The 26050-nt window shown below is 39.5% G+C and overlaps 1 protein-coding gene across 1 annotated transcript in view; it reads right to left on the bottom strand.

Annotated features, from left to right (window-relative positions):
• Positions 1-26050, bottom strand: part of PAK2 (p21 (RAC1) activated kinase 2) — a 45637-nt gene that overhangs the window by 13588 nt on the left and 5999 nt on the right. Inside the window, exons 2-6 of the mRNA XM_063132298.1 lie at positions 10072-10282; positions 4915-5015; positions 3549-3699; positions 2827-2858; positions 1117-1218 (exon numbers count right to left, since the gene is read on the bottom strand). Of these exons, the coding sequence (XP_062988368.1) occupies positions 1117-1218; positions 2827-2858; positions 3549-3699; positions 4915-5015; positions 10072-10258 (573 nt within the window). The 5' untranslated portion in view covers positions 10259-10282. The remainder of the gene's footprint in view (positions 1-1116; positions 1219-2826; positions 2859-3548; positions 3700-4914; positions 5016-10071; positions 10283-26050) is intronic.

Raw genomic sequence — 26050 nt, 5'->3', positions numbered from 1 at the left:
TTTTGCACAGTTTTTTCCCCCTTTCTAAAAGGCTGAAATGGCTCTCTTAAGGCTTAGTTACTTGCTGGAAGAGCTTTAAGCTAAAATACACTGGTATTTTTGGCCCTGCTCACCACTAGAATGTGACCCCCTGAGAACTTCTCCGAAATGGAATTAGGCCCTCAGGTTAAAAGAGATTCAACAGACACTGTTTTGCCCAATATGGCCCCAGAGTTACTAGATTCTCTTGACTGACACGGAAGTTGATGTGGTTTGCAAATATTAGAGGAAGTCGGTTTTCAAAACAACTGACCTATTTTCTCCAGTAGTGTATTGTCACATGAATCCTTTATAGAACTAAGACTCCAGATGCATATGACTAAAAAGAGGTGTCCTACACAATTTTACAAAGTTCAGCAATTTTACCCCAAGGCAGTCATTCTTTGCAAACACAGAAGCAAATTATTCAAGCCAGATTCTGTCCTTAGCGTGCAAATGATACCATAAGAAAATATTATAATAATCTGCCCTTAAGCAAATTCAGGTGCTGAAAGAAATGATGCCAAAGGGGGGTGCAGAGAAAGAAGAGGGAGGGGCCAATATGCCCTGTAAAACTCCCAAGGTTTGCACATGTATAACAAAACCAGCCCCTAACAGGCCAATGAGGACCAAGTATGCTCAGAAGACAAGGAATGTTGTGTGCCGGTTGGAAAAGAAAAACAAAACATTGGTGGGTGGGAGGTGGGAATGCCCTGCTTGGGTGTGAATGTTTGATTGGAACCCTAAAGAGGAGCACACGTCTTCGGAGGCTGCATACACTGCAACATTTTGTTGAAGGTCTCACTAGTTAAGTCTACTCCTACTGCTATTTAGTATTTATATAATTCTCCCTCTCCAAGAGCTTAAGGAGGTACCTACCTTATTATTATCCCCATGATACAGATTAGGACTGAGGCTGAAAGCCAGGGACTTGCCTAATGTCACCAAGCGAGTTCTGGCTAAAGTCAGATTTGAAATGGAAACTTCCAGTTCATCTTTTTTAACCCATTACGCTAAATTTATTAAAAATCTGCAGAAAGCTGTACTATGGACACATAGCAGTAAAGCAAAACTATTCAGTAAAATAAAACCACTCACTGATTTTGTATGATCTGGTCGTGGGGCAATAATCGGAGGAGCCACTTCATCATCGTCTTCCTCTTCAGCTGCTGCAGAAGGCTCTGAACCTTTTGCATTGGGCTGCAAGTTTGTTTTTTAACAAAGGAGTAAAATAAATAAGTCCTAGTGTGGAATGTTTGGGACGTTCATTATAAAATGTATGCCAGAATGTTACGACAGCATAGAATAATAATAGGCTGCAGGATATCATGTGTCATTCACATTTTGAAAGCCTTAAACTGACATTTAAAATGCTTGTGCTGGCCTTGACCAGCTCTGTGTTTCATTTAAGAGATTTCATGTTTGCATGGAGCCCACAGTTCAACATGTATATGTCCAAATTATGCAATCTGTGTGCCATAAAATAAATGTGTACAGTCTGTGGAATTTGGAGGTAGCAATGAGGTTCTATGTATGTAGCCCCTTATACAACTTTGAAACCCAACATGCAAATGGCATGTGGGGTCAGGATAAGGCTATCAATAGCTCGTAGTCATGATGGCTATATATTACCTCTAATACCATTTACTAGGGGAAATGAGCAGGAGGTTGCTTGTGGGTTTCCCAATGGTGTCTGGTTGGCTACGTTGGGATCAGAATGTTGGGCTAAATAGGCCATTAGCCTGATCCAACAGGGCTCTTGCTACCTTCTTAAGAATCAGAGAAGGCAGGGGCTGCTCCATCCTCCTCTGGCTTGCTCACCCACCCCCTTTCTCTAGTTGAGATCAATCTTTGGTCTGATCCAGCACAGTTCTTATGTTCTTATAAGTACACCATGGGAGTGAGAAAAGATGGCAACATCTCATTCCGCCACAAGTATATTCCAAACATCTGTATCGAGCTTTTTTTCTTTTTATGTTTATTGTGAAAAATTAAGAATGTCCAAAGCTCAGTTTTAATTGTTATAGCACTGTTATAATTAAGGTTGTGGTACACCTCTTCATATTTATGTATCTAAACCCAGCCTCTCTGAAGATTTAATTATACACTGCTTACAGCAAATTTTAGCTTGCCTTATTAGTTGGTAGTTGTGACTTCTCCTTCCCTTTCCTGAACATGGTGTGTGCGGAGAATGGAGGGGTGTTTGCCCCAGTGCAGGGTTGATTCAGAAGTTACAAGCATGCCCCCCCCCCCCCAACTACTTTGTGCAAGAAAGGGGAACGAAAAGCACCCCTTCCTTCGCCCAAATTCTCTCCCCCTTTCCACTGGGGTTTTACAGGAGGCAGCAATGGCGAACTGCTACGGGCACCACCTGCAAGAGCTTGACTCACATAAGAGGCCATCTCTCCTTTCCATCAAGGAGAACGAGGGAAGGAAGGCAATGTCCCTCCCACAAACATGGCTTTTGCTGGACACACATGGGTGCTCATCAGGAAGGGGAGGAATTCTTACCACTAGCAAGTAGGGCAGTGATTTAATTAAACCTTGGTTTTGATACAACAGCAACCTCTGATCATCATATGAGCATTGACTCCACAAATGCTTGGAGTGGGCTCCTAAAGAATCCCATTGACTGGTGAACTTAACTTTAATTACTCAGTTAAAAGTGTATGTCTGGTGACTGGCCTCTTTAAGCAGACACTTGAAAACTACTATAGCTCAGTAGGATTGGGCTATATCAAGAATTGCAATAAAGCGTTTTTAGCATGTTGGGAGATGCAATGAATGTCATATAATAACCATACTTACTGCTGGCGCTCCTGAAGGGAATCCATCCTTTTCTAAAAGAGATTTGAAAATTAAATTAAAATTTAAATATTAAATATAATATTTAATGTTAAATTATTAAATATAAAGACAAGTCCCGAAAGATACTGAAGTATCTTTATTAATTTAGGAATGACAATGCATATGAAAGGACTTGGGATCAGACACCTTGTTCCAAAGGAAAAACAAACAGTTCTACTCTTTCAAACCCACATGAAAGACCATTATCCAAACTTCAGGAAGCACAGATGCAAGTTCTGGATACATCAGTATATAGTGTGCTCAAACTTGAACTGTTATCTCCAGATAGTTCTTAATTATGGGGCCAAACTTAAGGTTTTAATGCAAAATTTTCCAGTCGTGCTCTCAAGATCTCTTCCAGCACATCTTTCCCTCAGGATATAAATTCATTAACAGATTAGTTTTCAGTTCAATCTCTGAACTCCAGCACTCCTGGTAATCTCCGCTATGAATACATGTTGAACTAAGTCTTCCAACCACTTTGCCACACAACTGGATCCTAACCATCATTAGCATCTTTAATGGGGTTCACTGAAAGCCACACACCCTATTTCTCACAAGCACTCTATCTTAAACAGTTTCATTACACATTACTCTCTCCATTTAGGGACCAATCCTTTAATTCTAATGAAGAAGAGTCTGAGGTTCCCCATAAACATGCCCCAAACATACTAAAGTCACACCTGTAGCAGAGAAGCTCAAATATTTCTGTTTTGCCGTGTCTTTAGAATCATAGAACTTCAATACATCTAGTACAGCCTGCGGGTTCTTCTTCTGTTCTAGCTTGGTGATATTTGAGGTCTGTAGCAGCCGAGCCCATTGCTCTGGCATTCCCTGAGAACAGAAGACAAAATTAATGCATTTCACATCTGAAATATAAAACCTATGACCATACGGACTTGGTGTAATCATTGCCTCAAGTTCCTACCGGTGGTCCAACAAAAAAGTCTGCATAATCCCAGCTTCATAAAGATGCCCAGTCCATAAAAATGTCCAGTCCATCAATACACTGTGAAAAAGAGTAGTATTGTCTGCGTCACCCACCCTAATTTGATACACAATGGCTACATTCACATGGAATGTTAAACCAAGATTCTGGGTGATCTTGGCTTATCATGAGCAAGCTGCGTACTGGTACCTGCAGCCCATTCACTCCCATTTGGCTCCTCTTGTTAGCTCAAGAAGCTAAACAACCCAGAAATGGTTTGTTTCATGTATCATCCAGACCAGGGATTCTGATTTTCTGCTTCCAAGTAAGCCAGAATTTATTTATTTTTTATTTATTAATTACATTTCTATACCGCCCAATAGCCGGAGCTCTCTGGGCGGTTCACAAAAATTAAAAACATTCAAAGTATAAAACAACAGTATAAAACCATAATATAAAATACAATATAAAAGCTCAACCAGATAAAAACAGCAGCAATGCAAAATTACAAATTTAAAACACCAAGTTAACATTTATTTATAGACTGTTAAAATGCTGGGAGAATAAAAAGGTTTTCACCTGGTGTCTAAAAGCATATAATGTAGGTGCCAAGCAAACCTCCTTAGGGATCTCATTCCACAGCCGGGGTGCCACAGCAGAGAAGGCCCTCCTCCTAGTAGCCACCTGCCTCACTTCCTTTGGCTTTGCAAGCCAAAGGGTAAAGCATAGCAGACCCCTGGTTTGGAACAACCATTTCAGGTTTCTTTAGCCACACACTGTAGTTAAAGGAGTCAACCAGAAGTAAATGGGCTGTATTCAGCAATGTGTTGCTCATTCTCAGTAAGCCAAGATCTCCAGTTTGGACAATATACTAAACAAATCATTGCTGGTTTGTTTAGTTGGGAGGAGCCAGGTGGGATCACAGCTAATTCACATTAAGCCAGGATTTCCTGGGATCTTGGCTTACCATTCTGTGTGAATGAAGACAATGTCTATTTGCCATAAAGTGATTTTCGGTTTTCTGCAGCTATCCTGTTGGGATCACAGAAGAAGTATCTATTCCCTTCTATATTAACAATAAACCAGCACATTATGAACAGAGTCAAGCTTGATATACTTACAGTGAATTCCCCAGTAACAGCATCAAAGCCAACATGAATGGTATGTTCAAAGTCTGATGGGGGAGAGATTTCAGGCCTTTCTTTTTCCTTTTTCCTACTCCCTACAAGAAAAAACAAAATGGTCAGCCAAGGGGAAACAAGCTATTTAGCCCCACTCCAAAATGTAGTGAACCTACCCAGCAACATTTAAAAGCAAATATTCTGTATGCAGAACAGTTTAAGTATACGAATGTCCCATGGTTGTTGTAACTAGAGTGCCCTCAATCAAGCAAATTTCAGCTAAGAAACCTAACCGTTTTGATACCTATGTGAGTTAGTCAGTGAGGCCCAACCATTTTATGTAACTAATTAACTAACCTTGCATTCAACAAGGTGGTACAGAGATTAGTGGTTGCTACTGAAAACTCCCACTAAGCAGATTCACGTGCATGAAAGAGTCACAGAACTCCCATAGGTCAAACCATTACATGTGAAGGACAGGAGCTCAGTGCAAAAGCTTGTGCTTTGCATGCAAAAGGACCCTGGTTCAGATCCCGGCATTTGTAGTTAAATGATCCGATTTTAGATGACAGGAAAGAGACCTGGGGAGCCTCTGCCCATCAGAATACATAATGGGATAGATGGATAAATAGTCTGATCTGTTCTAAGGTTGCATCTTATGTGTGGCTTTTGCATGCTCTGGATTATGAGGTAAATGACATGTTCCAACTTTTGACTACCAGACGTACACATTTTCTAGTAATCAGCTTGTCTTGGGCAGCTACTTCCAGGTGTCTAGAGCATGCAAAAGTACCTTAACAATTCAGACACCATCATGAGTCAGTGAAGCATCTTATATACAATATTTTTAAGTGTATTCGTACAACACCAGCTGTATTTAATAATTTTAAAGTTTGTTTCTACAACACTTTATTTATGTATTTTATTTTATTTTTCGAAGTCACAGCTATGAGATATTTAAAAGGGGTGTTATCTTGATACTTAATAATGGAGCCTTCCAGATGTTTTGGACAACAAGAGCCATTATCCTTGACCATTGTCTCTGCTGGCTGAGGATTGTGAGAGTTTTAATACAAAACATCTAGGGGGTACCAGGTTGGGGAAGGCTGTTATAATTAACAAAGTAGCAGGCAGAAGATCACACAGGATCCAATAATTATGCTAAATCTACATGGAGTATTATACTGGAATCCATCTATTGTTCTGCCTGAGTCAGACTGGTTTTACAGAGTGCAGTTCATTCCAATTATGTCAAAACCAACTATCTTTAAACTGAGTAAGGCAGAACAACACAGAATAAATGTGTGGGGAGGTCTACCTGGCGCCTTCACTGTACTCTTTTCGTCGCCAACTGAAGACCTTTTTATTCTCTCAGTATTTTAACACTTAATTTTAACTTAAATTTAAATTTTACTGTTCTAACTCTGTATTTTAATCTTATATCAATTTTGCTGCGTGGTTTTATCCTGGTTGTGCTTTTTATACTCTATTTTGTATTTGTATTTTTAACCTGTTGGTTGTTTTATTATGGTTTTCATTTTTGTGAACCGCCCAGAGAGCTTCGGCTATTGGGCGGTATAAAAATGTAATAAATAAATAAATACATACATACATACAAATGACTGCAACCTTTTGGAGTGAGTAATTTCAGGACAACAGCCAACTATATTCAATTTCTCTTGATATGCAAGTTCACTCATTAATTAACTATAGAATAACTTCTGTATTAAATTTATTAATAAAATGCAAATAAATAAAAGTGATTATGTTTGTGTTAAATCTTCATTTACTTATTTTAATAACTTAACCGCCCAGGGAGCTTCGGCTATTGGGCAGTATAAAAATGCAATAAGTAAAAATAAAAAATAAATTATAAATGTTTAAAATACGGCTGATGTAGAAAGTTCCCAATGTCCCCTGCTATCCAGACAGCAAGTTATTGGATTGTTGGTCTGAATCTGAATAAAGAGTGCCTGTAACAGATAGCTACCACTATTCCCTCTGGAGAAACTCCTGGTTCAAGAACAGTTCTAGCAGAGATCTGTTTCCCCAACAAGAATAACAGCATATATATACTTCCTCAAAACCTAATAGCCAGACAGGCCTGTGCAGGTATGCACAGTGATTCTGCATGTACATGGGTGGCGTTGGGGCTGGGTCGTGCTTCCCCAGAAGGGAATCCCAATCTTTGGGGCAGAGCAACCACAGAATGGAGAGCTGACAAGCTCCCATACAATACATGTCGAATAATGTCTGTAATGCTCTGGGTTCTGGCCAATTTCAAGCATTCCCTCCAGAGCATAAGAAACTGAACATTCTTCCTGAAATCTTCTTCTTGTAACAACTGTATGGCTTAAGAACACCAACTTCACAAATCAACTCCTCTCCTTCCAATAAAATGCATCTCTTAGACTGAGATCAATGGTCCAACTCTCCATAAAGATGGATAATTAATAAAAAAATTAACCTAAACAAATGTGAGCTTGCAAGAAATACTTTACTTCAAAGCCCGATGCATTTCAGCTTGTGTTCTCTCAAAGGCCTTCTTCAGGGGGTTGTTAAAAGATATCTGCAGAAATACTTCTAGCAAGGTGATTGCCTCTTATGATAATCAGTCGCCATTGACTGTCATAGGAGCCAATCACCTTGCTAGAAGTATTTCTGCAGACGTCTTTTTAACTACTCCCTGAGGAAGGCATTGGAAAGAACACAGGCTGAAACGCTTCAGGCTTTGAAATAAAGAATTTCTTGCATCCTGAGAATCTGTTTCTACTTTTTCTGTCCTGACTTGGATGCTCTCCTCTTTTGGTTTATAATAGTAATAGCCAGCTAGCCAAGAGATGTGGGCAGCTTTGCATCTTTTATCAACAGGTACATGAGCCTTATGAAGTAAGCCAAGCCATTATTTTGAACCTCTGACTATATTTGCACCGCAGCTGAGTATTTAATATAAATTTCTTGCTCATGTCCCTGTTTTGAACACAAATTTATAAGCAATTTGTACATTTCCAGAGCAAATTGGATTGCAATACAGATTGCTTTAGAGTCTTAAAAGAAAAAGCAGGCTGTACATCATATAAATAATTTATATAAATTATTGGACACATGTACAGACTGCTTCGGAGAATGAAAAATCCCATAAAATTTGTTAAAAATAGCAGATCATGATTTTTGAAATTGTTTTTATGACCATCAACCACAGATCATATGATACAGCCAACATTTGGCAAAACTATTGTGCAGAATTAGTGGACACTGACTAAACCATCACAAAACAATCCTCATGTCTTGCTTTCTATTCTGCCATTTCAAAATATTTTTGAAAAAGCTATTCAAATATTTACAACAGAAAAATAAAGACATCTAAGCAAAATAAAGCATTAGCTTCCATAAATTACTCTTGCAGATGCATGAGAATCAAGGGACTCAACTCAAGATGGAAAACCCCTTAGGTGCTTACTTTTATTTTTAAAAGCAGACACACATACAAAATCCTTATGTAGTGGACCCCAGATGGTTTGTAAAGACTTACTTTCATGTTTCAAAACAAAAAAGGCATGAAAGGGTAGAGACAATAGCTATACCACCTGGCTCTTCGCGTTTCAATTACAAACTAGAAGGTGACCATTTGAAACTAGTTTCTACATGTTAGCTTTCACAAGTACAATGTTATAGAAGCAGGTACATTTGCAGCATATATTTTTCATCTCAGGTCTAAGCTAACAATTAGGTTGATAGCTAAAAACTATAATTATGCATATAAGGAAGATTAAAATGTAAATATTTCTATTTTCCCCTGGTCATTTCATACAAAACATTCAGCTAATTTTCTCAGATCACACTGTCTACTCATATCCTCCAACTCTGAAAACACCAAAGTTCCTGTTTACAGAAATTTCAAACTTTCTGTAGCTGTTAGAGGGCTATAGTTTAGTTTTTAAGGGCAGATATGTGGTTCAAAATCCAGCATCTATAATACTAGGATCTCAGGTAATAGGACTGAGGACTCAGACCTTGGATAGCAGGTGTCAGTCATAGTAGGCAATACTGAGCTAGACAGATTTACGTATGACTCATATAAAGCAGCAGCTGCTGCTTTTATTATTATTATTAAAGATTAATCCAGGAAGAACTGCAGCCAGCCAAGCAAGACAGCCCTGCGTGTTCAGCTGCTCCGTGATTCTAGAGGCTGCTTCTCTCCCCATCCTCTCCTAGAAAGGAGAAACAAGGCTACATACCAGATTGCTTCTATCCACCTCCTGGGCATGGAGGAAAGAAAGAAAAAGAGAAAAAAAAACAATCCAAATATGCGGTCTCCAGAATACAGCTGTGTCTTAAAGGGCTTCATTTGGAAATATGTGCCCTTGTCTTGCTGGAATGACCCTCTTTCAGTCACTCTCTACCAAGGACAGAGAGAAGGACAGAAGGAAAAGCAGAAACTAGCTCTGCTGCATTCACTCAGTAAGGTGATTCTGACCCTAAGCTAGGGCAAAAGAGACAAAAAGAGAACAAAATCAAATCCCACATCATTCACCCAGCTGAGTAAATAAAGCAAAGATGGTTGCTACTTGTCTCTTTCTGCCCCAGTTCCTATACTATGACAGACGCATAGAAAAAAAAACAAGTAGTCAGCCAGTGCCATCAAATTAACCACAAAGATAGATGTCCTTTCACCCTCCCAGACTTAACTGGGGAGGAAACAAAGGCTATCCATCACTAACACAGAGGCAAAACAATACTACACTAACAGCATTTCCCATTATTGGTTACTCCCATCGTCTAGGAATTTGAGGAAGAGAATGCAGAGGAGTGTAACAGCAGATCCCTCCCTATGTTCTGGGAACAGGGAGGAAGACTATAAGGTGTGTGGAGCACTTCAGGCTAATGAACTAGGACATGAGTGACCTCCCACTGTCAGTTTACTTACAAGGCTATGTTAATCTGATTTAGAATTCATAATATCTCACTGCTTTCATGCTATTTAGCTTGAAAGCAGTGAGATTTTATAAACTCTTCAATAAATAGGCATACTTTGAATAAGCACAAGAACTGAAATGAGATCCAATATGCATGTGTTTGCAGCTCCATTATGCCATATGGAGGATGCTGACAAGCATTGGGAAGCATGTCTTGAACCCACACAATGTAGCATCTTACCTTTTTCAGTACTAGAGAAAATGGAGATGATTTTGTTCCTAGGCTTTTTCTCTTCTGGCACAGATGGCAGGGGTTTCAAACTATGATTAGCAGATAATGGATCTTTGCCTCCCGAACTGAAGATGGTACTGCTCATTCGAACGGGTGGAGCTGGTGGCTTGTCTTCGAGCTCTCCGTTGTCAGACATGATACTTAATGGCTAGTCAACACACTGAAATTGAACAGTGAAACACTTTGTCAACATAGATTCATTAGTACAACAAAAGCACATCACAGCTTGTTTATTCTTCTTTCATTTTCATTAATATTTCCTATGGGGAAAGAGATTTTAAACCAGCAGCAGGCTGGGGAAGGTTATTTCTACCATTGCCTTTTACCTTCCCAAGGACATCATTGCAGCATATGATGCAAAATTTAGGCACCAAATTTCTTGACAATATAGTTATTTCTTACTGCCTAATTTTATACATATAATCCGCCCATAGTTCTGCAAGACAGCAATGAGCAGAAACACACCCTTGTGCTCATTCTACAGCAAAAACAGAAGGCAGCAGTCTTAGAAGTTCCCAGGTGGCACATGACGATGGAGACTGGAAGATTATTTGCAATTTAGTGTCTTTTTAATTATTTGCTGCCATTTTTCATCACTTTGTTTTGAGTGCTGATAACATGATCCCTCCAACAAGGACAGTCAATTTGTAATCCAATTAACAGAGTCCTTGTGAAGTCGTCTCACTCATTTGTTTTTTTCAAACATTCAGCTTTGCTAAATTAACATCAGGCTTGATGCAAAAATGATTTATTTATTGTTTGTTTCAAACAACCTCTGATAAAGGTGACTGTGTAAACTGAAAACTGCTTCCAGCATTTAGAATATTATTTTCAAACATGTATTTCTTTCAAATAAAGGCACTGCCTCACTTAATCAGGGCTCATTACTTTATTACACCATCTAGTCGGAGGTCATAGATAGCCAAGAAGTTCCTAATTAAACAAGTCAATCACAGAATAAGCCAGTGAATTCAAATCACTACTAGTCCTGATGACTATGCTATTTCCGGTATCAGAGGCAGTAAGACTATGTACACCAGTTGTTAGGGGACATAGATGAGTGCTTTTGCACTCATGTCCTACTTGTGCGCTTCCCATCAACAGCTGGCTGGCCACTGTGTGAACAGAATTCTGTACTAGATGGACCCTTAGTCTGATCCAGCACGGCTCTTCTTATATTCTTATGAATGTGTGAAACTTGCCCCTCTGAAACCTCCCACTTTTTTCACATTTGTCACCCTTAGGATACTCAACTCAAAATGCAGCAATAACAACAGATGCCAACAACTGACAGAATCATCCTGTCAGGAGCTAAGATGTAGTAATCCTGTGCCCCTTGGTTCCCTTGCCCAGACCAGGGAGCCCTAAAAAAAGCCCTCTCCTTTCTGCCTGTGATTAGGGCATAATCCCTCCCAAGTTTAGCCGCTTCGTATAGTTTTCACCCCAGTTCTACTCTATCTTTGGTTCTTCCAGTCAACACCAAGCTCTGCCACCACTTGTTTCAAGTTCCTGTTTTTCAGGCTACTGCCTACTTAGTCCTTCCTTTATTCAGAAATTATATGTGCTCATTGACCGAGCTCGCTCGCACTCAAAAACAACTAATGGTTAAAAACCCACAGGTTGTTTAATGGTGCAAACTGGGTCTTTATGTTTCAGGGCAAGCTTTCCCAGCATCCCTCCCTTCCTTCTTCCACCCTCCCCAACATAGTATTCAGCCTAAGACTAGGCTGGGAAACATGGGTGGAAGAGTGCTGTTGCACTTGTGTCCTGCTTGTGGGTTCCTGGTTGGCCACTGTGTGACTGGACTGAATGGACCTTTGATCTGAACCAGCATGGCTCTTCTTATGCTGTGAAGGTTTTTCCAAGCCTCCTCTCTGACTCTCCTTGCCTGTTCTCCACTGTCACTTTCCTCAAGCCTCTTTCCTCACCTGCTCGTCCTTCTGGACTTTCTGTCAACAGCCTATTCTGGTCCCTTCTTTCACAACCTCCTTCCTTTTAGCACCTAGTTCTTTAGTTTCCCTATGTTCCATGATCACCTCCCAGTCCTCAGACTGCCCCAGTGTAAGGTTTTAATCCCAGTCCGTTGTTTCTTCTCCCACAGAAGCCATACTGTAAACTGCTTAGTTCCCTAACCAACTCAGCAATCCATGCCCACACACCACCTGAGTTCATCCATGCCACACACTTTACTGCCACAAATATATTACAAGTTAAAGTTTTGTTTATTTGCTGTCCAGTACAGTAAGAACAGACATAGGTGCTTTAAGGTCCCCAAAATAAGAAATGCTAAGACCCAAACGCATTCAAGTTAGCATTCACCTTAACATCTATGTCATGGCTAAGAGAGCAATTACAGCACAGTCCTATGCATGTCTATTCGAAAGTAGGTCTCCACTGAGTTCAATGGGGCTTATTCCTATGATATACAGGATGTCATTCTTAGACTTCCTATACATTAACAAAGAAGAAGTTTGCCCCTCCAAGCCAAGAACCTTTAAGCAACCCTATTAGACACCCCTTCTTCTCTCCCCAAGCTGCTTAGAACCAAGAACAAAGGTTACTTGATATGAAGTTAAGAAGTAGTTAAAAGGCACTCCGGCTATGAGCAGAAAAGTTATTCCCTCCTTATTAAGCAGGTATTCAATAGATAATAATGAGACCTGCAGGCAAATCCATAACTGCTCTTTAGCAAGAGATTTACAATGACTAAGAACTCCTTTAGTTCTTTTCAGGTGGCTCTCCATTGGTTTTAATTTGATCCAGCATGCAGCTATCCTGTGCAATTCTAAGTACTCTGAAACAATACCTGCTGCCTAGGTTGACACAACACAATGAGCCATAGTAAGCCCATGGCTCAAGGAGGTTAGGGTAGAAACCAGCAGAGATTGCATTTGCAAATTGTTCTGTATTCTGTACAAGAACAAATAGCAACACACTATGTATCCTTTATATTTACATCAGAGATAGCCAATTTCTTTAGCATGGAAAGCCTAGTTCCCCTGCAGCCAAGCTGCTTAAAAGTCAGATCTTCAACCAGCGATATCATAGCTGCTTTCACGCATCTTGACCAGGGATGGTCCAGCTCCCACCCACAAAGCAACCCTGGCTTTATACTGATCAGTGCCCTTCCCCAAGCAATCTAATCCTTGGGGAGTGGCATCGGCCTTGCCAAAGGCAGAGGCATGCTTTCTAGCTGTAGCGGCCCTCCCAGTGCTACATAAGAAGCAGAAAGGCAGCAGAACCAAGGTCAAAATCAACAGGCAAAGACAATGTATCAGGGATTTCCCAGGGTCAGCTGTGGTACCGCCTACACTGGGAAAAACCCAGTGTTTGCTTCTTCTCAACAAAGGGGAGATTTTACAAAGCAGAGAGAGTCTGCACTTTACTCTGCAGTTCCCAATGAGTGCACTCAAAAATGTTAGGTAACCTAAAGCCACAGGTAAACAATTGGAAATTGGACTAAATCGAACCTGTCAGATGCTCTCTTTATGCTGCCAGTTGGCCATCCCCCAACTCTATGCAGATTTAAAAAACTGCCTATGAAACCTTGCATTCAGATTCAAACTGAAGATGATTTTTTTTTTTAAAAAAAAAGTGTTTTCTCAAGGTAGCTTGCACAGTTCACTTACCTGCTCAAAGTAGCTTGCACAATTACAACTCAAATACAAATGTAAGTACAAAAAAATGCAGAAAAGTAAACAGGTGAAAAAGTTCCAACACATTAAAATCAGTCAAACCAAAAGCAGAATGGAAAAGATGTGCGATACAACTTTTCCTAAGGACCAATAAGGAAGGAACCTATGAACCTCTGAGAGTTCATTCCACAGCCATCAGGCAATTTATGAAAAAGCCCTACTTCTAGCTTCAACTGTTCTCATTTCACCCATATAAGGACTATGAAGTAGGGCCTGACTGGTTAACCAAAGCTGGCATGCAGCTGATACTTGGAGAGACGGTCTCCCAGACATGTGGCAGAACACCGGCTCCTTGCATTGAGCTCAGAAGCATCCCAGCACCTTGCGCAGCTGAGGTAGTAATGTATGTATACATTCATACCTTTTGATATCCACTAGAAGACACAAGCAGCAGTGTTCTGCACTAGCTGAAGCTTCTAAACTGTTCTTGTTCATTAGAGTAGTCAAGCCTTGAGATTACAAAAAAAAAAAAAATAGGTTAGCACTGCAAGATCTTCCCTATCCATGAAATGGCAGAGCCTGTACAAGTGAAGCTGACAGCTCATTGCTGCCACAGCCACTTGCTTATAAAAAAAAAACAGACCAAATAAAACAAGACTCTCAGACTTTGAACATGTTTTAAGAATGAACTGTTACCCCCATTGCTTGCAGGCAAACCTTCCCCACCATGGCTACAAGAAGATTCACCAATCATCACGTCCTCTGGATTCAGCTCTGATTTATCCATTCAGATAATGCAATTGATCATAGCTTCCAGGTAACAATTCAGGATGGAGACAGCAGTTCCCACATGTCCAGTACTGAAGAGTAACATTACAAGCTGATTGTTACAGGTCACTCACATCAGTCCTGCCATTTATTAACAAGGAAATATAGTCCACTATAGGAAAAGACAGCCACACATACATACTGTATACACAACATGGCACTGTATTCCTGAAACCGCTATATACATGCAATGTAATCCTGAAGCAGTGAGCACAGTTAACATTAACCAATTAAGGGAGAGGGAATTTACACAGAAGGAAAGGAGGGAGTGTGAGAGTTCACAATAGATTCAAAAACCAACATTATGTCTCCACTTAAATTTCATCCTTGGAGGACCTAGACAAGGATGGTCTACTCTGAAAACATTATCAGGCATTCCTGCTAAACCTAGAGAGATTCTATCTCCTACTCAGCTAAGTGTGAGAGAATCTTTAGTGACATACCTGGAGGCTAAAAGAGAGGTCCTGGATTATTTCAGGCAACATTCATTCCAGGGAAATTAGATGAACAAGGTGTACGCTGACTGACAGGGAAGCTGAAACAATGTCCCCTACTTAAGATAGATTCTCATTTGACCTTTCATTTGCATACACATACTCAAGTGCAATACAGATGCGAACCTTGTCAAGTATGAAGGGTGAAGGATTGAATTTTCAACAAAATTCCTTTTAAAATACAAGAAAGTTAGAGTACCCAAGTACATAGCGTCAAACTGGAATATGCACTAAGATTCTGAATTAAAGCTATAGTACCCAGCAATGAAGTGGATTGTTCCTACTGTTCCATACTATCATTCACCTTTTGCAAGAAAACTATACATTCTGGTTCACACATAATGCCAATTCATAGGTTAAACAGCCCATGAATTGGTGGGGCTGCATGAGAGTGAGTGAGCAAGGGCACTGCCGCCCAATCACCACTTCCACTTTGCATGTTTTCTAAAACAACCGAAAAACACCCTAGTTCCTCAGTTGTTCGTCATGATATCCGAACTTGGCACTCCAGTTTGTTGAGGGTTAACAACAAATCATGGTGTCCCTACTCTACATTTTCAAACAATACCACACATGAAACAAGATAACAATGAAAAACCTTTTCTCTTTGAACTGCCTGCACCCAGATTTCAGATATGAAGCCAGCCAGTCTGTGATTTTTCTATGTTAAAGGTGGAAAGGCTCACAACATTTGCCATTTCTTTTGACAAAGATGAACCCTTGCGTTATTGAAAATACTACTCAAAAAGTCCACTACTAAGCTTGTTCATGGTGTAAGAGGAAATCCTCTTATATACTTTATAGTCATTTAAAAATAGGAAGTGAAGTACTGTAAGCCATTTCAAAAGAGTAATGAATTTAAGCTTCTGCACAAAACATGGCAGCACTGATAAAGCCTACAACACCAATTGCAATACCACTCTATTCTCCTACATAGTGACAATGGAATATCTGGTTCATTATGTATTATTTCACATCCACCTAAAATACTAAATAAAATAGTAAAATACGCAGCCTAAAATACGCAACACAAATGTTGGACAAAAGATGGTCAAAATTCCAAGTTAACCAGAGCACCATCTCCATGATATCAAAGCATTTTAGAGCTGTAGCAGAGGACATTTTTGAATTCTGCTTCAAAAACTTTATTTTTGAACCCTTAAAACTTTATTTTTAATTCTGATTTCACCACTTTCAGTGACTTTCACTGAAAACAGAACTGATTACTTAAGTTTTTACTATGTATTCATAAAATATAATACATCAAGTGTGAAAAATAATTTTAGTTGGTTAAATTAGCAAATAAAAGTAAGAAAACTGAAGCTGTAATGCTCAAATTACTTGTGCCAGGACACACCCAGCAATATCCATCATATCAAAAAGCACCAAGAAGCAGAATTTGATGCATCCATTCAACAAAGCACTAGGACCATTTTACCAAAATTCTTTATAATTAACTTGCTTTAATGGTCCATAAGACAAATGTAATAAATCTAAACTAAGTTGACACTGACAGAGTAACAGTCCAATCCCATGCATGTATGCTCAAAAGTAAATCACTGGAAATTCAATGGGACTCACACACAATTGCATCCTAAGTCAACAAAATTGACTGAAGTGTTGACTGAAAATTGTTTAGCAATCACTGAAAAGGCCATATTATCAATATTCTGTTTCTGCTCCGTATACTTGGAATGCCCACCCAAAACAACTACACAGCACCACCCCTCTCCTTTTGTCTTCCATAAAGCCTTTGACAAGCCCTTAATTTTCATTCCCAACTGGGGGGGGGGGGGAAATGCCTAAATGTGTTTATACATATTTGCTTATATACTTTCCCCCTTGTTTTAAACTCCTCTCACTATTGCTGGCCATTCCCAATCACATTAGCACCGTCAGCTCCCCTACACCTCCTATATGCAAATGTACCCTTGTTTTCCCCATTAGGAACTAGATAACCCACACTAATTATTGTTGTCCAAAGTACTACAGCTTCATCTCCTTACACCACAGCTGTAGAGGGGAAATTTTGCTGCTCTCAAAGATTAAAACACATTGAGGTGCTATTTGGATCAAAACTAGCTACTGATCTGACCATCACTTCTCAGTAGAGATTATGAGGAGAATCTCCAACACACCACAGTAGAGACAGAGGCCCTTTCTACACCTAAGGATTATTATTATTATTTACTCTGTACAGCACCATGTACATTGATGGTGCTATATAAATAAATAATAATAATTATCCCAGGAAAATGGAGGGATCATCCCTGCCTGCTCCCAGGATCCCCTGTGTGTCATTTGGATGCACAGGGATAATCCTGGGATGATCCCGGGGGAGAAGACAGGTGTAGAAATGGCCTTAGAAGTATCACTCTGCTGATGGGATACAGGATCACAGATTGGTAGAAAATATTGTTCATCTTAGATATTTGTAGCAACATGACAATATTAGGTCATAGGTATTCAAGTGAAACATTAGAGGAAAGTTTAAAAATCAGTTTATAAGAGAAACTTTAAATGCATTTGTACTGACCTGCACAAATCTGTTCTTAAAAGCAATTTCCTTGCAAACGTAGCTCAAACAGTTATTCTTGTATGCTACAAAATAGAATCTCTGTAACGTTTTCATATATTCTGTAAATCACCTAACATTAGTAGGTGTTGTAGACAGGATGGTTTTGGTGGGTTTAAAATAAAACCCCTTCTTACACACTTACAACATATACATTTGGAACACATGTTTAAATTATGTTAACAGCAATCTGAAACAGGGGATTAGAGAGAGAACAAACTTAACAGAAAGCTCTACAGCACTTGCAAGCAGCATAACCTCTTGTAAATCAGCCTATAACTAATGATTTTAGGAAACATTTTCCTAGACAAACTAATCAAATTTATTTTTAGATACTAAGACCTGGTTTGCACCTAACAACAACTGATGGGTTCTTTACCCATGTGATGCCAGAGCCGCAAAGGAACAAGTGAGCTGCCTCCCACGCACTCGCCCCTTTTGCTTTCCATCTGGTTTCATCAACAACCCAGGAATGCCCCATTCCTGAGTTGTTTGATGTAATGTCTGAACCTGAAACTCTGGGTTGTTGAGGGGCAAACAACCGAGAGTTGTTGAAACCATGCTTTCAAACTCTGGACTGTTTGCCTCTCAACAATCCGGAGTTCCAGGTTCAGACATCACATCAAACAACCCAGGAATGGACCGTTACTGAGTTGATAAAACCTTATGCTAAGCAAAAGCAGTGAGCAGGTGGGAGACAGCTCGCTTGCTCCCCACATGGCCCTTACAACCCATGGGTTAAACATGGATTGTGGATGAAACTGGATGGAAAGCAGAAGCAGCAAATGCATCCTTAGTCATTACCCGCGAGCTCATAGTTAGTTGTTACATGCAACCTCGGGGATGATATTTGAGTCCACTAGGAGGGCTTATTAACAACCAGCCTGGGGATTTTTTGTCCACAGTAAAGCCTCTCTGTCAGGAGTGGCTCAGGAGTTCATGACTACCATGGCAATCATAGGCAATTTCTAGCCACGCTCATTCAGCTGCACACACCTTGGACCTGTTTTTCTGCTGAATGAGAGTGATCTAGGGATGGGGAAAGCTCCATTATCATAGACAGCTGAGGGTTGTTCCCTCAGTTGAACACCCGCCCTTGGCAGGGGTCCTGTAAGGATGGTCTGTGCAAGATGGACTAAGTGTAGCTGCCCAAGTTAGGATTGTCTGTCCAACTGCAGCTGCCACATGTGGGAGCCACAATTTGGATAAGGCCTGTGGCTGGGGAGGCCAGTGCTTCTGATCCAAATAAGAACCTCCACAAATACCAATGGAATAGCTTTTCCTAAGTATAGCTGCCACATGTACAGGATCCAATTTGGCTTGGGCTCACAGTGCATGGGAAAGGGAAGGTTATTCTCTCTCCCCCCCCCCCCCACGCCAAAGTACTGTGACTCTGATCTAAATTATAACTCTTTCGTTTCATTAAGTTTAGTGGTTTTTTTGTTTTTAAAAAAACACGCTAGAGGATTTCAGGGATGCAGCTAGTTCCTCTTCCTGATCTGGCAGAGGAACTCATGATGCTGCAGTAGGAGTCTCCCCAGTTGTGAAGAGCAGCCAACAAGACTGTTCAAAAAAGTTAGAGGGGGGAAAAAACCTTCAGCCACCTTATCCCAATAAATATGATAAGACTAACTGGTAAACCCACACCTGGGCAAAAAAATCTCTAAAACTGCTCCTGCCTTCCCAATTTTCAGGGCAATTTCATTTCAGTCCTCATCTACCAAGAATGGATGAAAAGAACTGGGATGCAAATGACAGCCCAGTTCTAGTTTCAGTTTCTGCAACTTGGGGATGCAGACAGGATTATTGGAGGTAAAACCAGCTACATGTGTATGAAACCCTTGTCCATCCTGGCTAATAACAGCAGCCAGAAGTGGACTGAGTGAGTGGGTGGTGGGTGTTAAAAATGCCTCATTGTAGGAAGAGGTGGTTTTTGCATATTTGAAAAAGACAGTTGTAAGATTACTGAAAACCCTATTCCTTTAAATCCTTAACCGGTAGCTATGTCTTTATTTTTACTCTACAGAAGGTGCTGATCCAGTTCTTAAAAGCCCCTTACTCCTCCCACACACTAAGGTTCTGATCCTGCATTAGTGTAAGAAAATTTCAATATATATCTAGAAGGTCTCCAGAGCATGGCTACAAGGTCTTGAAACACCAAAAGCAAAAGATGCTCCATCCACATACTGTATATCCTGAATTATGTAGCATTGTCTGGTGCTAAATATGAGCCAAATCTAATAATGCTCTCTGTTGCATTCCATTGTACTATGACTAACGTTGTATAAGACAAGCCTAAAATGAAACAGGGTATTCTACTGAAGATAGCTTATAATGCTGGGTCTCAAGAACAGGCAGAGTCTCTGCACCAAAGAGAATTATGATCTGCCTGCTATTATACAGTGTGGGTGAAATGTAGAGCTTCACATAGAAGCTTGCCCAACAGTCACACCGGAAAGCAATGAAAGGAACATGAATGAAGCCCAAATCTTCTAAATCCTAATGTATTCACTATGGGCTATCACATGGATAATGTTGCTTAACAGAGACTGAAAAAATTACAGTAACTATTAGATCATCCACACTTCCGTATTCCAAAACATTTCCAACTTGTGTGCCTGTAAGAGATGGGGCACAAAAGGTTTCACCAATACATGCACAAAAAGAGCTAGCTATTTTTACTCTGCAGGACAGATACCATTATCCTGGAGATAAATTTAACATCAGTTTTTATTATGCACATTACCAACTACAAAGAGCCAAGCAGAAATTTGTCTTTTTCCAGAATATTCCACCCACTATTATTCAAGTACTAGTAACTAAAAAAACTATTCAAGTTTTCTGTACTATATGCATAGGAAGCATTCCCTCACAATCACCATGTCTCTTAACATACCTCTACACCAGTGTTTGATAGTATGATCTAGTGATTGATGAATTAACTGATGATCTTCCTCCTGAAGACTATCCTCACTGAATGAATCTTTCGTCATTATAAAAACACTCCACCCCTTGAGTTAAACTCTAGAGGTTTTCATGCTCATGTTTGTAAAGGCACTATATTTAGAACACTAAAGATAAATATGAGCTAGTTACAATGGCTCCAGACAGTAGATAATTAGTACTCTTAACCTAAATTCAGTATAACATTGATGTTTTGTTACACAGCTGCCTGAAACAAACGGAAGCATTACCTCTACATCACAAGAAACAAGCCAAGAGAGCGATGGAAAAGGGAGGTAATCTCCCATATCTTTACAGCTGCCAAAAAGCCAGATCACTCTCTAGGAAGAAGTGTATCTCATCTCTTAGCAAGAAGGCACCCTAGGAAGCTGCTGACAGGATGATCCCTTTCCATTATGACCTGATGAGCAGCTACTTATTTCAGACTCATCTCCCTTAAGAAGACTGCAGAATCTTCTGAAAGGCATGCCTTTGTCTAAAGCAAAATTAGATACAGGGCCAAGTTATCAAGTTGTTATTGCTAAGCTTTCCCTATAAATGCCCCATAAGAACTACCATCTTGCAATTCTGTTAATATAACCTTTGATAAAATAATACTTGAGAACAGACTTCAATTATAAAAAAAATTAAGCTGAAAAGCCAATTACCATGTATCTATAAGAACAACCAGCATCCTGAATAGATACATCTGATGAAGTCAACAGTGTCCAGGAAATCTTATGCCAGAATATATGCCGTAATCTTTAAATTGCTGTTTTTGCTGCAACAAACTAACATGGCTACTCCTCTGGAAATCAACCAGAATAAATAAATATCCAAACTTTCTACTATATTATCAAAATCAACAGTAGTTTACCACCTGTAATCAGGGACCAGATGACTCAACTAAAATAAATTCCTGGGTGGGGTTGGGATTTCCATCACTGGCCTTTAAGCTTCTACGACTCCCTTTGGCTTGCGGTTTGTAGTACTTCTGCATTCACTACCAAGCCTGGAAGTCAACAAATTTTGTGTGGCCTTTGTGGCCCATGAAAAAATTGTGGTTGCCAGCAAATGCCCCTCCCCCAAGAAGTGAGTTCTTGTCCTTGACTTCATGCTGCATTTTTGAAATGCAGCACAAGATCAGCACAAACCAAAGCACCTCTGCAGTCCCCCTCCAGCTAAAAACTAGCAAGAAGCAGAAGGGTGACAGCGTTCTCTGCATTTGCCTGGGAGCTAGAATTCCAGCCAAGGGCTCTGCCCAGGCTCAAAGCTGGTGAGGAAGAGGCACACTGACTCACTATGCTTCTTTGCTGTCCCTCTCTAGCCCTAAGCTAGGGATTTGTTTTGGGTCTCTACTTGCACCCAGCAAGAGCAAAGCTAGAACAAATTGTAGACGACTACCTATGTTTGTGGCTGGGGAGGAGATCGCATGTGTATGTGTGTGTGTGTGTGTGTGTCCCACCAGCTTTACAGTTCTAGTATTGGGAGGAAGCCGTGGGCTCACCTTGCTCACCATAGCCTGTCTGATCTCTCACTACAGCAAAGGGAGCAGCCAGGCTATGGTTGGACCCTGTGGCTAGGAGTATGTTTTGTACTAGCTGCATTTCTTCAGATGGTTAAAGATTTTTCGCTCAGATGAAGACCAAGCAACCATTATTCATAACTTCACTGATAAGTTTTGAGGGTAGACAATTTATGAACGGCTGTTCGTGATAATGTTTTGTAAATTTTAGGTGGCGCAAAATGCTATGATGACATTCCTTCTAATGGAATGGGTTATTGGTAAAATATGACTCTAGTAACTTCTCTGGCTTCCTAATGCTCAATTCAATGGGTTGACAATGACTTACAAAGTCTCAAACAGTCTGGGCTGAGCATATCTAAGAGACAAACCTAATCCCTATGCCAACACCATGCTCCAATGATAGCAAGCTTAACATACCTTACCTCACCAAGGACCTTAAAAGGGGGCAGGATGGAAATAAAATATAAATCTATCAAAGCACCTTTCATAGTTGTGCAAGACATTCAATTTTTGCTATTACCATTGTACCCATTAATATATATTACTACTCAGTATCCCGGTCAGTTTCTGGGCCCAACTTTAAATGCTGGTTTTAACATGCAAACCAAGAAAGACTACCTTCTGATTTATGTACCTACTCAAAGCCTGATCTTCCTCAGAGGCCCTACTGCCATGCCCACACTGAATGAAATTAAGTGGCTGCCAGGTACCATTTGTCTTTTTGACAACAGTGGGACTTACTAGGGACTTACTAGGTACCATTTGTCTTTTTGACAACAGATCTTTCTGTTCATCGAAGCCTTTTAAATAATTCTGGATCTCTCTATTTAAAGTGTGAGCGCGTTTAATTTTGGGGTACTGTGAGTTGTCGTATTTTGTTTTGTTTTTAATGTTATGTTGGTTTGTAACGGACTGGCATACAAATAACACAAATAAACAGGCACAAACTTCATGCCAACATTCTGAAGTGCTTCAGAATGTTACCAGAGTAAAGAAATTGAGTGCTGAGGAAATACACCTTAACAAAGCCTGGATGGTTCTTTTTGTTACAAGTCGTACTACTTCCCTAACAAAATGTCATTAACACAGGATTTGCCAAACATTTTAATGTAAAAATAAGGCGCATAAAACATCTTACATATTAATACAAAAGTTAAATAGTAAAATACTGTTACTAATAATAATGATGATGATGATGAGTACAAGCAGTTGCAAGTGAGGGGTGGGCAGAAGGTAGGTAAGGATCTACTGGTACATCTCCAGGTGATTTGCAGTAGATCAACAAGAATTCTGACTCCCAATTGCTTAACAATAGCAACAACAAAAGGTCTTTTCCGCCCTCCTAAATTACCCTGCTGAAATCAAGATAGCTTGGGAAAAAACTGGAGCTGATCTGTGAGAGTTCCAGTTCTGGTACTAAGAACAAATTCCTGTATCTGCCTTCTTGAGCTACTACTTTGCACCTGGGTCTGGCTAGTGAACCTTGGGGTTCAACCTGAAACTCTCCATAATACTCCACAGATCTGATGAACTAGACTGAAGCCCACAAAAGCTTATGCCAGAATAAATTTACTAGTGTTGTTAGACTCTGTTGTTTTTGCTGCAATAGACTAACACAGCTACCCTCTAGTAATTAAATCTCGTAAGCCTAAAGCCTGCCTACTTCTGCTGTAAAGAAATAAATTATCTACACTTAGTGCTTTAAAGTAGCTATTTTAGGAGGAAGTCTACAGTAGACAGTTGTGAAATAATTTTCCTGGTTCCAGGTTTCTTCTCATCATTGTGGCTTCCTCTGAAGCAGACAATAGTATACATTCTTGAAGTACTTTTGACTAAAGTAACTATTAATTATTAAACTATTATGCACAGTTTAATTTTATGTAATAATCCATGAGTAGTACACAAGACAAACTGCATAAGCACCAATTTGCAATAAACTTCCTAAATATACCATACACAATTTTTCCAAAGTAGACTGCATTTATCTCTTGTTGTATGTTTTCGTGAAATTTACAAAAACCTGGAATGATTCATTTGTTTAGCACTTTTAGCAGTCAGGTTTCTGATCTCAGTTGTTACCTGACCACTGGCCTTTAATCCATTACTATTTTTGCACTTTGCTGGTAATTAATTAGTAAGTCATACTGAATTTGATTGATGTGTTGTTATGTTGGCCCCAAGAAACAAAAGGCTTGGCACGCTGGTCAATTGATGGATCAAATATTCTCAGTTGGTCACCTATTATTTCACTGTAATCAAATATTCTCAAATGTTGTAAAAAGGTCAATATGTTTAGCAGGTTTACCCTTATGTCATTATTTGTGTAATTTGTTAGCAATACTTGGTGAGAGGGCAGTTTGTCACCCTCGTGCTACACCAGTTCAAGCAAACCTTACAGCACAGCAAAGTTTCTCCTACCAGCTACCTGCTACAGCTGTAGGTATATCCAAAAAAGAATATAAAGTGGTTATCAGCTGCACAAGCCAAAGCGTAAGGCACTCTCCCCCAATCTAGTGCCTCCAAATATTTGGCCAACAACTTCCAGCATTCCTGACTATTAGCCATGCTGGTTGGGGCTCGTGGAAGTTCAAGTCAAAAACGCCTGGAAGGCACCAGGTGGGAAAGGCTGGATTGTCAGACTAGAACCAGAGAGATCCAGGTTGAAATTGTTACTTGTCCATGAAGAGAATCTGTGATGCTGGGCCACTCACCCAACATTCAGCCTATTCAATCAGAGCAGCCGCAAGGATCAAAGAGTCGAGAGAGAAATATATGCCACACTGGGCATTATGAGAAGAAGGGCAGAATAAAAATGTAATAACATATATTTTGTCTCAGTTTTACAATAACAGCTATCTAATTTATTTTTGTAATTAGCTTAAGTGTTTAACCTGATTATGTTTGTCTTACTTGTTCTGATAACAATATTTTAAAAAATACTTGACCATTATTTGATCAGTCAATTAACCAAATGTTTTTTGATCAGCTAAATCTCCAACCCAAAGGAAACAATCACTTAAAATATGGAACTTCTTATATGGCGGTGCCCCAATATTGTCACCTAATTTTACTAATATAGGAGCAGTCAGGATGAATAAAAATCAATGATTTTAAAAAATGATTATTTTGATTTAAATTGGATTTTTAAAAATTTGATTACAGAAAAAGCATGAATAAAATACTAAATTTTGCTCTAACTTAAAAAATAACACAATTAAATCTCATCATAAACATGCTACACCTACATTTATAGTCTCATTAAAATGAAATTTCACTTTTTCTTCTCACCAAGCAAGGCAGAGCAGTTAGTTATGAAAGAAAGACAATATAGCATATAGCAAAGTGAATGCTAAAAGAAAATATATGCTTAAAAGAAATCAAAAAATGACTTGTAAAAAAATTAATTGCTTTTTCCCCCTATCCAGTAACATTTTTTTTCTGTCCAGTAATTACCAAAACTTGCTTTGATCTATCAGTCATGGGTGTTTCATTTTTGTTTGCTCTTTGTATTTTGTGAGGGAAAGGCTAGGCCAAATTGAAACAGAAAGGAAGAACAATGGAGGGAAAAAGAGAAGACAAAATTGTAAAGTATCCAACTTCCTTATTCCCATGCTAAGGCTAGAATCCTATGCCCACTTACCTGGGAGTAAGCCCCATTGAACTCAATGAAACTTATTCCTGAGGAGACATTTATACAATTGACCTATAACCTCAAACTATTATAGGCACTAGTCATAAGACAACTCTTTATGTGAATGTTTTAAAGACATTTCCTCTATAGGTTAAAAAAATAGTAACATCAGGGCACAGATAGTAACATCTGTGGTGCCAAAATTATTTTTAATATCTTTATATGTATAGCAGACACTTGTTTTGAGAAGTTCGCACACACAAAAATCCAATTCTGCAAAAAAAAATTGAAATG

The sequence above is a fragment of the Elgaria multicarinata genome, chromosome 8 (genome assembly GCF_023053635.1).
Source record: "Elgaria multicarinata webbii isolate HBS135686 ecotype San Diego chromosome 8, rElgMul1.1.pri, whole genome shotgun sequence".
Lineage (NCBI taxonomy): Eukaryota > Metazoa > Chordata > Lepidosauria > Squamata > Anguidae > Elgaria > Elgaria multicarinata.
This window is presented reverse-complemented; position numbering and strand designations above follow the sequence as displayed.